The sequence below is a fragment of the Idiotropiscis lumnitzeri genome, chromosome 2 (assembly GCF_059441095.1).
Source record: "Idiotropiscis lumnitzeri isolate Australia: NSW breed Sydney's pygmy pipehorse chromosome 2, RoL_Ilum_1.0, whole genome shotgun sequence".
Lineage (NCBI taxonomy): Eukaryota > Metazoa > Chordata > Actinopteri > Syngnathiformes > Syngnathidae > Idiotropiscis > Idiotropiscis lumnitzeri.
Window position 1 is genome coordinate 18,643,159 of NC_142392.1, and position 12,663 is coordinate 18,655,821.

Below are 12,663 nucleotides of genomic sequence, written 5' to 3' on the forward strand. Positions count from 1 at the left end.
CACTTCAAAGCTGTCTTTAAAAGGGCACAGAAAAACACACAGTGGTGAAAAACCTTTTTCTTGTTCAGTTTGTGGGAAATGCTCCTCTCGAAAGTTTGATTTAACAATCCACACAAGAATGCACAGTGGAGAAAAACCTTTTTCCTGGTCGGTTTGTGGCAAGAGTTTCTCTCAAAAGTCGTATTTAACAACCCACACAAGAACACACACTGGAGAGAAACCTTTTTCCTGCTCGGTTTGTGGCAAGAGTTTCTCTCAAAAGTCGCATTTAACAAACCACACAAGAACACACACTGGAGAAAAACCTTTTTCCTGCTCAGTTTGTGGAAAATGCTTCCCTCAAAAGGGAACTTTAACAGAACACACAAGAACACACAGTGGTGAAAAACCTTTTTCCTGCTCAGTTTGTGGCAAAAGCATTTCTCAAAAGTTCCGATTAACAGAGTGTAGAAAAGGCTGCTCAGACTGTGACAGCGGCTCCTTTAAGAGGGCGGAGTTTAGTGCTCCAACTCACGTGCGTGGGCGTGCGTGTATATAAGAAGGAGGAAGAGGGGAGAATCGTGTCAGTCTGTCTATCGAGCTAAGTTTGAGTTGTAGTCCACATTTATCCTGCTTTGAGTTGTGCGTGAGACAAGTAAGTTACAGCATTAATACCACTGTTTGTTTGTCTGTACAATCCACGTTTCACTGCTAATTAGTAACATGCAATGTTCAATGTTTATTATTTTCCTTTTAGAACCACACGAATTGAAGCGTCAAGAAATGTGTGCTTTGACTGCAACTTATTAAAAGACCTGAACCACAAGACCATACCCTCATTATTGGAGTTCTAACCGGACTCTCAACAGCGATTTGCATACTCCTTCCAGCACTAGTCAGTTACATATTTTTCAATGGTCCTTCGAGCCGGATGGCAAATCGCTGTTTGAAGATGCAGGACTCAGAATTAGCAGCACCTGGCGGCAAACCCAAACGATTGAAATTGGTGCCTTCCTGTATGTCTGATTATGACTTAAGTGGGCCAAGTGCGCTGAGTAAATTCCAAAGACCAGCTGCTCCTACTAGAGCATTACCAGAGGAGCACGTAGCTACGGAGCGCTCAACGAGTAGATCCCCATCACCACCGGCTAGCCAGGGCTTTGACACGGGAAATTTGAGGGATGTTGAGCACGAGCAGGGGTCTCAGCATTTCATGTTGCAAACCACCAGGGGGCAGGATGTCAACACACTCAGTGAGTTTAATGCCGCCCTTAAAGAGATGCGCCAAGAAAATGCTGAACTCCGCAAACAGTTTCAGAGCCTGATGACCGCCTTACAGTCCAATCCTCCTCCTCCTAACCTCCCACCTCCAGGCACATACCGCAGTGGGTTTGACGGAGGCAATCAACGCCCGACCAGAAGCCAACTGGACAATCCAGCCCACTCACAGCTTCAAGATCAGGCACGCGGGTCGTCCGGAAACCTGATACAGGACTTCTCACAAGTCAAAGTTTCACAGCCACCCGCAGATCAAGGATATAGTCCATACTACGCAGCCACACCCCCGCAAAGTGCGTCTCGTGCTGACATGTATGGCCAAAGGCATCCCGCTCACTCATTCAGAGCTAGTGACCCCCAGCATGAAGATTCATACGCTGGCAGAGATTCAGCCTTCCCCCGAGTGCCCTACTCTCATGTTCCACAGAGAGAGACCACATACAGAGGACCAAAGCCCACCATTCCCAGCCTCACATCACCAGACCCCAGAGGGTTCGCACGTATGAAGTTAGCCTTAGAGAATTTATTACCGCATGACGCCACTGAGAGATACAAGTACCAGATTCTCACTGATCATCTTAAGTGTGAAGAAGCCTCACTGGTGGCTGACTCTTATTGTAATTCCAGGCTACCCTACACAGATACGATGCTGGCTCTCACCAAGATGTATGGACAGCCCCACAAGCTTGCTGTGCAACGGATTGCAGCGCTAATGGATGGTCCAAACATACGTAGCGGTGATGCTAAGAGCTTTCGTTTATTCGCTCTCAACGTGCGCTCACTAGTGGGCATGTTAGAACAGCTGGGTCGACAAGGTCAGGTTGAATTAACCTGTGGCTCTCATGTCTCGAGGCTTTTAAGTAAACTCCCCCACGACCTCAATGCCAGCTTTAAAAGATTCATCCATCCACTTAGAGTTTCCATTCCGACCCTTTTCGAATTTGCTGATTGGCTGGAATATGAGTTCGAAGTCCAGGAAGACAGCATTACGCCCCCCAAGAGAGACGAGTCATCCAACAAGAGGCATGATGACAAGCGCGCTACTAAATCTTCAAGTAAGTCTGCTACTATCCTCCTGAACACTGAGAAAGGTTTGGGATCAAGCTGTGCAGCAGACCCACCTGCCTCTGGACAGTCAGCTGACAAGGCAAATACAATGGAAAGGAGAAAGGCCTACTGCCCATATTGTGATAATGACAAGCACTTCCTAAACAGCTGCTCTAATTTTAAGGACTTGACTAGGGAACAAAAGGTGACGTGGATTAAAGTCAATAAGAAGTGCTGGCGTTGTGGACGCAATCATCAAGCGGCAAAGTGCACGCTCAAAGCCCCCTGAAAGGACTGTGGCAGGAAACATCTGCTTGTGCTGCATGACGTGAACGAGAGAGGAAAGGAGGAGGAACAAGCACCGCATTCACCGCCAACAGGAAGCTGCCTCGTAAGCACAACCGACAGAGTCCTGTATGCAGACCGCCCAGTCTACAACCGGAAGGTGTTGCTGAAGATCAGCAAAGTCTTCCTGAGGAACGGTGACAAATCCTTGGAGACATATGCAATTCTAGATGATGGCTCTGAGCGGACAATACTGCTCCAGCCTGCTGCCAAACAGTTGTGCCTGGAAGAAGCAGAGTACAAATGGCCTGATTGGGAAACTTAGAATATGTAATGGAAGTTGAGCTGTCTTCAATTTAGTCTGCAGGTGGCTGGACTGTTAAATCACTCAATCTAACTATACGAACTCTAGTAAGAGGAAACAATTTAACTATTCGTATCGGGCAACTGATTTATAAAATACTTGTGAGTTACATCTTAGAAGAGTAGCAGTCATATGGAATTACATTAAAATAGAAGGAAAATATACACGTGGCGACAGCTAACAGAGGGATTTAATGCAGCAGAGTTGGAAATTAGCCAGTGGTAAATGATAAATCACCAGATTTGATCAGATGATTAGGCGATACATTTCTATCAATACTTTCTCGGTTGACAGCGGCATGGGAAAAGGAAAATAAATAAATAAATAAATAAAAATAAAAAAGCAAAACAAAACAAACTGTTCATTTGAGGCATCATTAAAGAGGGGTATTGTAGGCTTCCCATAGTTAGCTAGACAGATTAATTCTTGAGGAAAAAGCATTCGTGGATTGATTAGGAATGAACAATTTGCAGCTCGAACAGTGAAGTTGAATGACCACAAACTTTTAGTCGGAGAAATCTTATAGGGAGTTACAAAACAGGAAGAAATTATATACACTTAACTACTGTAATTAAGATCATGTGACAACACCAAGGAATTACACACAGAAAACAATAAAATGAACTAGAAAAAGGGGAGGCATGAACGTAGTAAATTGACGTTGAGGAAATACAAATAATTAAATAAACGAGTAGGAAATCAAGACAAAACAAAATAGAGTTTGACAACCTGCAAGAGAGGTTCGAGATGACAACAAATGAGAAGATAAACACATGGATGTGGGAAGAAAAAAGAACAGTTGTAATCCAAGAGGTATTAAACAGAAGAACTTGAAGATACAGCACAACTTTAGGTATTAAAGTTTTGTTAACAATTGAAGCAAACAAAAGGGGGGATTTGAACCATGTTCTAGGATTATAGGTGTAATTTGGAAGGCTACGGGAAGAACTTTAAACATACAATTCGATGTTCATTTGAGGATTAATTTGAGGAGATTAGAGCCAATGAGGAGGCGGAGTTGTTTTCAAGGTAAATTAGGTCTTGCACTTGATATCCATCTAATCTATTGGACTACAATGAGTTGGAAAGGAGTTGGGGAAAGCAATAATACTGGTAATGGTGGATTGGAGCTGTTGATTGAAGAAAATTAGCTCTGATTCTGTGAAATGACTCATTTGCGTGTGATTAAAGGTTTTGTGAGAGGATGGAAATGTGTCAGTCACTAGTGCGGTGTGTGTGTGTGTGTGTGGGTGGCCACCATTGAAATACACTTAGACTATATATTGAGAATGGGAGTCAATCAACCACGCGGTGAATTGTTTAATTGATAAAAGGTAGCATGCTTGAAGAGGCATGTGTGAAGATATTCAAGGAAAAGTGCATTGAGAGTTGGAGATGATGTGAACAAGATAAGAGGATGAATTCCTCTCACCTGGAACTATATACTGCATAAGCTGTGCGGTTCAACAAATGGGATACACTGACTGATCGGTGACGGTTCTTGACCAAATCTGTGTGGACGAATAATTTGGAAGTGGTACATCTTATGGCACCATTTGACAACCAAATTAGTCAAATGGAGAAGGCCTATTGCGGTAATAGGGCTGGACACAACTGTACCAGCTGTGAATGACTTTGGACTGTATGAGAGGTGACACCGATGTCGACTATGAGACGGAAAAACTTGGACAGTGACCCTACATATGGCATTCGTGCCAGAGACTGAGACCAAAAGACAATTGTGACTTCATGAAATGTTTTGTTTTTTAACCTTTTTCTTTTCAGCTTGAATGCTCAGCCGTTGCTAAAGGAACAGACGCTGTGTTGGTTATATAATTTATGTTAATTTTGCAGGTTGCGGATCACCTTCTGAGAGGATGATATGCTATATTTGTTCATTGTTAACCCTAACCCTTTATTTTTCATGGTTGATTGATTTTGTTGATGATGACTTCGAGCTGATTTACAGGATGGACGCTGCGGATTCCAGTTCCGAGATTATGTGGTGTTTGATTTGTATGATGTGGTTTGTTGTCGTGAGTGGGTGTTTGTTTATTGAGGTGTGTTCTGTTAGAGCCGTTTCCATGTCAAGCAGGTTGCGGGAGCAGCTACTGGATGGAAAGTGAATTTGTTTGCGTGAGTTGTTTCCGGTTGTGTTTCAGCATTCAAGTAAGTGTCCATTCCAGAAGGAGAGATGGCTGGTCAACGAATTAATAATAATAATGACCTGCGTGAAGTTGGCCCCCCATTTGTTGCAAAAATAGGTGGAAATAGTTTGTTTCGTTTGTGCTGCGTTTGTGCCCGTTTGTGCTGTTAAAATTTTCGTTTGTGCTGCTTCGGTTCGAAAGATATTACACTTTGTTTTATTTCGAGTGTGACGTCACCCAGCCCCCCATTTTCATCCGATTGACTTGGGAATGGTGCCGTTCGTTTGTGCTACGTTTGTGCCCGTTTGTGCTGTTAAAATTTTCGTTTGTGCTGCTTCCGTTCCAGAGATATTACACTTTTTAATTTCGAGTGGTGACGTCACCCAGCCCCCCATTTTCATCCGATTGACTTGGGAATGGTGCCGTTCGTTTGTGCTACGTTTGTGCCCGTTTGTGCTGTTAAAATTTTCGTTTGTGCTGCTTCCGTTCCAGAGATATTACACTTTTTAATTTCGAGTGGTGACGTCACCCAGCCCCCCATTTTCATCCGATTGACTTGGGAATGGTGCCGTTCGTTTGTGCTACGTTTGTGCCCGTTTGTGCTGTTAAAATTTTCGTTTGTGCTGCTCCGGTTCGAAAGATATTACACGTTTTAATTCACGCGGTGACGTCACAAACAGGAACGCGCCAGCGTCAGTTTGTTTTGTTTTGCTGTCGAACAAGGAGCTCGGTATCGCGCTACCGCGTTCAGTCAATCACTTGAATCACTCGTATTTGTTATTAATTCCAGGTTATAAACTAGTTCCTGGAATGAACCGATGTTTTGTATGTTTTTGCGCATTTTACATTCTTCATGATCCTGGAAAGCAACTGTTGCCGGACGAACTTCAGGTAAACATGTCAAACTCACTGTTGTAGCTTTTTTGCTAGCATACAGTAATCTTAAAACCTTCCTGTTTTCACTGCTGTAAATTACTTTAAATTCGGTCTTATTTCTTTTAATAGTGTTGTTCTACTGCTCATTCATTTATTTCATCAGTAGTCATTACAGCTATGTGATTATTTCTTAAAATTATAGTAGACGTGAGGCTGAAACATATCCGTTGAACTTTTTGAAATAAAAACAACTTAAAGACACCCCTCGATGAAGCATTCCCTCATTTGAGAACAACTGAATTAATATAAAAACAGTCCGTGTGTAATTGATGAGAGCCTGCAGAGAAACCTTGGGTGAAACGATAGCTTTATGTGTAAAGAAAACAGCAACAAACAAAACCCCAAACTATTTACATTGCAACAATTAAGCAATCACTGCTTTGTGAAGAACAAAGCATGTGGGAAGATCTTTGTCTTTTCTGATGCTGCTTTCACTCCACTTTCCAGGTCATTGTACATCTCCCAGGCAAAAGCAGCCCTCCTGCAGTATGCCACATAATGTCCAAGAGAATCCTGGGTCAAACCTCTTTGAAATCCTATGACTGCTCTCAAAGTAAACATATTCTCTTGCAGCACCAAACTAGAGGGAATTTCAAGCAGGGCAACTTCTGTCCCACTCGTACCAAGGTCGGTGTCAATCCACAAACATTCTCCAAGACTGTAGCTGTGGGAAACATTCGCCGAACACAGAGCCTTTCCTGTACTGTTGTCTTGCTTTTTAAATGTAGATGGACACTGAGATGCATTTTGGATTGGTCGGAGGCAAGTAGAGTCAGGAAGGCTCAGTCCTTCTTCAGCAGCAGTCTGAAGATAAGTCATGCCACAAGTCTGCAGGACAGCAATGTTGGTACACACAAGCGGAACTTCCCTTATTACTTGAGTGCTTAGGCTGCAGTACGGTGAGGAACATTGTTTTTTCAAGTATACACTTGGAAGATTCCTCATAGCTCTCTCAATCACTGTCGAGATGTGGCATTGTGCATCTATTTGGAGAGCACCAGAGGTTAGGTGGACAGGCTTGAATATTTCTTTCAGGAGTTCTGCCCTCTTGGAATACACGTGTTGTGTCACACCTCGTGTTGCGATGGTTTTTACCAAGTGGAGGAATGGATTGTCACAGGTCTTGCTGCTTACAGCCTTTTCAAATGAAAAGCTGTCACAATAAGAGCAAGAAAGACTGAAACACGGCATCAAATGCACAAATGTTGAGCACAGCGACTTTCAATTTGGAAAGTTTAACAGGCTGTTGTTGGTTTCCATTTTTCAACAATTGCACCTTGACTTATTTACGTTCCACGGATGAATCCACATGCAGCCACTCAGGACAAGGAGAGAGATATGAACTCATCTTCCTTTTTTTGGGTGGAACTACTAAGCCTCTCCAGTTCTCAACTTCGGTAATATGAAGATTGATTGCAGCAGCATCAGATTCATCACCAAGGTCAGCATCATTTTTTACATTTTTTCCCCCACTCTGGGTAGTAGAGACATCGTCAGGTCGTAAGACAGTCGTAGCATCACCTACATCAGCCTTTTCTCTTTTTTGTTTTGCAGCAGAAATCCGCATGTTTCCCTCAATGAAGGCAAGATGACGAGCAACAAACCGGTCGACACGAATGGGAAGGCTTTCATGCTTGAAAAGCCCATTTTTTATGTTTTTGAACTCTGCTTCAACAGCTGCCGAACTTGCAGTGATGGTGGTGCTTCGGAAGAGAGGGACCATTACTCCTGTCCAGAGTGGTAAGTAACTTCCCAGTCTGATGATGTGGGGAATAATCTCAGGGAGGAAGTGGGTGTTATCCCTGTCTCCCTCAGCCATGGCAAGTGACCTGCTCTCCTCGCATAATTCTGTCACCCACTGTCGAGCATTAGTGTGGATCTGTTGATGCGCCTCGACGGGTTCCTGTGCCTGAACCTCTGTGTCTGGCATGGTGATACAGTCTTCTTGTGCAATTTGTGTTTTTAGGTATTTCTTGCACTTTTCTGATGGGAGAGGGGTTCCAGAACTGTCATTACCTTCGGACTCACTCAGTGCCACAGTAGTGATGGCACGTAGAAGTTCTGTTGAATGTTCCACACATTGTGACTTGAGTAGTTGTGCTAATGATCTCACATAAAAATCTTTAACACGATGTCTTTTATTTTTCAGGCAGTCCCATTGGCAGATCATTTTGATGCAGTGTGCAACATCTACCCTGACAAAGCATGGCGGCAGGTTTGCATGCTGATTCCCCAGCAAGACTTTAAAGCACTCATTAATGTAGCTCTTCAAATCGGGATGTGGGGTAAAAGCTTTGACCAGAGATCCAAGAATTGCGAGAGAGAAATCACTTACAGCTTCTTTTGGGACCGGTGCACCTGCATGGAACCATTCTTTTAGCCACCCTGTGATAGCGCCAACATCATGCTTCTCTGATAACATCTGCACCACTGGGACACTGCAGCTGTTATTTCCCGTCAGAACACCCTGATAAAGGAAGATGTGGCCGGACGAGCCATTCGGTCTCACCAGTTTCTTAACTACTGAGCCAGTAGCATCAAAGCATACAGTTGGATGAGGTTTTTTTTGACAATGTCTTGTACACATGCATTTGTGTTTGACTCCAGTAATGACAGAAGAATTTGTCAAGTCCAATGTCTTTGATGCTCCCACTGTGAGGTGTACTGTACTTTAACAGCTGCAACGACAAAATTGGATTTTTATCACCCAATGCCAAATCATTTCTCTCTTGTTTTGCCTTGCGCAGGGTGGCCAAATTTGGGAGGTGGCTTGGCTCAGGATCTCCGAAGTTCATTAGTGTTGTTGCTTGCGGTGCCCGCCATACATGTGGTTCCATCCTGCCCTCAACAAGTTCCTTGGCTATCTTCACATGCAACTGCCCAGACAGGAATCGCTTTGAGCTGCCAGTGTAATGAGAGTCATCAATGTTCTTGATGTAAACAGTTGAGCATCATTGGACCGTCGAGTTCAGGCTCTCTGTCGCAATTGATGTCAAGATGGCCATGACATTCCCTGCAGTGTCCTCTAATTTCAATATACAGTGGAACCTCGGTTCTCGACCATAATCCGTTCCTGAACCCTGTTCGAAAAGCGAATTGTTCGAACACCGAAACCATTCCTTTACTGCTTGCACTGACTTTCTTTGGAGGCATGATTAGGGGCTAAAACACTTCGTACACCTCTATAAAACGCGAGAGCAAAACGCAGCACGTCCGCACGCGACAACAGTTGATCACGAAGAGAGCAAGAGAGCGATCTACACCCGTACGCCGCTCAGCATCCCACCCTCGCGTACGCACTCACGCGTCATACCGGCGTTCGAACTCTGATGTTTGTTCGAACTGCGAAGCAAGAATTTCTCTATTTTTTTGTTCGGACTCCGATTTGTTCGAACTCAGAGTCGTTCGAGAACCGAGGTTCCACTGTAATTATTTGTGACTAATGGATAGACTCGACCGAGTTGTGTGCTGTGTGGGCAGCGTGGGTTCAGTTTCCACTCAGTGACGGTGTCTATGTCCGTCCTGTGACTAGCTGGCAACCAGCTTAGGGTGTTGTGCGCTTTTCGCCCGTAGTCAGCGGGGATAGGCTCCAGCACCCTCCCGCGACCCTGTACAGGATAATGACATGACATTAACGATAGCCTAATCATTCAATTGTTGCACCTTTTCTTGCCTGATGACGACCGTTTTATTGCGTGCTACTTTTCAAACTTGTAACTATGCACTTTTGTATTTATTCTTCCACCTTCCCCCTGTGTTTTCCATCAGGTAAGCTGTGACCTTTCCTGTCTTTGTCACTCCATACACTGGCAAGTACCGCGGGCAGTCCTAGCCTGGCGGAAAGGGGCAGTACTCGTAAACTGTGCTGCTTCTGGAGACCCCATGGCTGCGGGCCCACCATCTCCCTCTGCAAGCAACCGAAAGCTCACACTGGTGTAGTTTGCAACCAACAACGGGTCAGAGGGTCTACACCAACACATGAGCTGTCCACATACCAGGAGGTCGGGAGGAAGCAGAACAAATTGCCATTAAACAAGGGTTCCTCAACTACGGACATGTAAGTTCAACAACTCTGCTCTTAGTGTTCTGGTTTGCACAGGTGAAGGGTAAAAAACACAACTCGGTCGAGTCGAGTGTACCACTACACCTTCAGTGACCGCTATAATTAATCTGGAATCAAATATTAAGTATTTTGATAATCGGTTAATCATTGAGAGACACTACTTAAAATTCAAATTGCCCAAGTCCTGACTTCAGCCTCTCGAAAGTTAATTTTCTCTGATTTGTGACTCAGAATAAGACGGGCAAACACCGGCATTTACTTTGGAAAACAATGATAAACATTTCTGACTATTTTCTGACATGTCACTAGTCACAAAGTGAATAATTTACAATGCATGGAAAAAGCGGGACTATTTTACAGTTCATGCTGAGTTTCTAGAAAGTCAGCCTGGACCATTTGACTGACCTACGGTCAAAAGTCACGGCGCAAACTGTGAAATTAATGCCAATACCACATGATCGATGGCCAGCGTGTTAAAAACAATGGTAATATTATCGTGCATCACTGGTAAATAATACATTGTGAAATTTAAGACACGCTCCCAACAACCCGAGAGATATTTTTCAAATAATCAAAATACAGAAAATGAGAATGAGGTTTATTTGCGAAAATGCGGCTATCTTTTATGTTACCTGTTTTCCTTTTAAAAAAGAATTAAACACGCCAAGACAAACAAAAATGAATATGAACAAATTCCTGCCATCTTTTTTGTTAATATATCACAGTCATGTCTCCTACAAAAGAAACAAAAAACAAAGGAAGAGAATAAGCATATTATTGTTATTGTTTTAATAGTTTGCTGAAGTCTCGCTGCCAAAGATGTTAACAGTAGCTATTAGTCAGAATTTTGTCAGGATAATAAATCATCAAGTCAGATTTAAAAAAAAAAGAAAAGTAAATTAAGGATGAAAAAGACTGTCAAATCGGTGTCAAGTCATATCTGCAGCAAAACTTACTCGACTTTGCTAACATTACAAAAATTGCTACATTTCTTATCGGATTCGTAAAATATTTACCTTTTCAAAGAAGTAGATAAACACCATTCCATTCTGTATATCTGACATCGACTTACTGAAAACACAATATATCAGCGTAAGAGTATGCAAGCATAAATGGTATGAAACAAATTTTGGTGTTTTCCACTAAACATAAAGCACCACCCGAGAGCTATTAAGTCCGGTGTTTTACTGACAGTTCAGAAGAACGAGGCTTTTATTATTTCTTAAATGATGTTTACGCAGTCTTTATCACTTAATGTCTCATTTCTTAAATAATGTACACAATCCTTCTTACTAAATGCGAGAATGCGCTCTGAAAGGAGCTCTTAAGATTTTACATCAAAATATAAAGCAGCATAATTTATGTTATTATTCTAAATCATTCAACCTTAATTTATTTACCGAATAATGCTTCTGTTTTATGATGGACTCGTAGTCCGGCACGAGTGGATTTGCATATTGGCAGATTTTTTTTCTATCTCTCTTCAATATTATTTTCAGGTTTTGGGGCCGTTTGTGCTGGCGGCAGCCGTCTTTACTTTTGACCACCTGCGGGCACAATGACAATAAATTCTAAATAGCGATGGTACGCGATACAGTGAACGCTTAATGATACTTGTTAACTCTGGAAACTTTCTGTCTTTAACTATTTCATCCTGGCTGGCCGACTTTTGCGGTAATTTATTTGTTACCAAGTGCAATTTTATTACTCTGTGGGGCAAGCTTCAAAGCAGAGACTTCCCTAAACCTTTCTGTGCTCCTATTTTCGTAGGTGTATGCATCTTGCGATGATAAAAAAATCCTTGATTTTATGACGCGTCACTTTTTGACCCATTTTCTCCCTCGCAGCTAAATGAAGGCGATCTGCACCTCCAAAACTGGCTGGTTGAATGGGATCGTAGTACAATTTTTCAACCAACGCTTAACGCTCATGACGGTTTATGATTTAGTGACAAACGTCACATTGTTATTTGTCTAAACACACAGACGCAAAAGCATATTTTTAAAAACATCCATTTTTAATTGAATGAAATACAAAAATATGAAAAGGTTAAGTCTGGTTACACATGATAAGGATTCTCTAAGACGTAAAAAGTCTGTAGGTCAGGGTTAAAACAGATGGATTAACTTTTGATTCTAACAGGTCTTCAAACATCTTCAATTCGTGCGCGAGATCCACAGGTTGTTGATGACGGAGACGGTATCTTATCACATCGTTAAACAGCGTGAGTATGCTAAGTCACTTATCGCATTTTCCCAATTTTCCAAAATATTTTGAAACGTGTCGATCAATCCCGAGCGACTCAAAAATATGACATGTTGCACAAACAATTCCCAAGGCTCCTGAAAAATTGTTAAAGACATGGCACGCACTTTTTGCATAAACAATAAAAAATTTTCAATGAAAGGGTCTTTATCATCGGGGTTATATGTAATTGCTCTATTTATTATATCTGCCCACCCTTGGCTTCTATAGCCAAAAAGCGATAATTTTCTCAACACATTACCCATTTTTAGTCAAAGTTAATATTTTCTATAAGATATTCTTCGAAAATATCAAGTTGA

At 42.5% G+C, this 12,663-nt stretch overlaps 1 protein-coding gene across 5 annotated transcripts; it reads left to right on the forward strand.

Moving 5' to 3' along the window:
• Positions 1-7,329: 7,329 nt before the first annotated feature.
• LOC148341876 (uncharacterized) lies at positions 7,330-8,919 on the forward strand. 5 transcript variants are annotated; one of them, XM_088280304.1, is made up of 5 exons: positions 7,336-7,477; positions 7,594-7,776; positions 8,003-8,088; positions 8,190-8,251; positions 8,784-8,919. In XM_088280304.1, exons 2-5 carry the CDS (start codon positions 7,625-7,627, stop codon positions 8,832-8,834), a joined length of 351 nt encoding a protein of 116 aa, XP_088136430.1. In that variant the 5' UTR covers positions 7,336-7,477; positions 7,594-7,624; the 3' UTR covers positions 8,835-8,919. The 5 variants fall into 5 exon arrangements, 1 of the variants encoding a protein (XP_088136430.1); XR_015839652.1 differs by lacking the exon at positions 8,784-8,919 and having other exon boundaries at positions 7,330-7,477; positions 7,591-7,619; positions 7,714-7,776; positions 8,003-8,548; XR_015839653.1 differs by lacking the exon at positions 8,784-8,919 and having other exon boundaries at positions 7,594-7,619; positions 7,714-7,776; positions 8,003-8,548.
• The last annotated feature ends 3,744 nt before the right edge of the window (positions 8,920-12,663 follow it).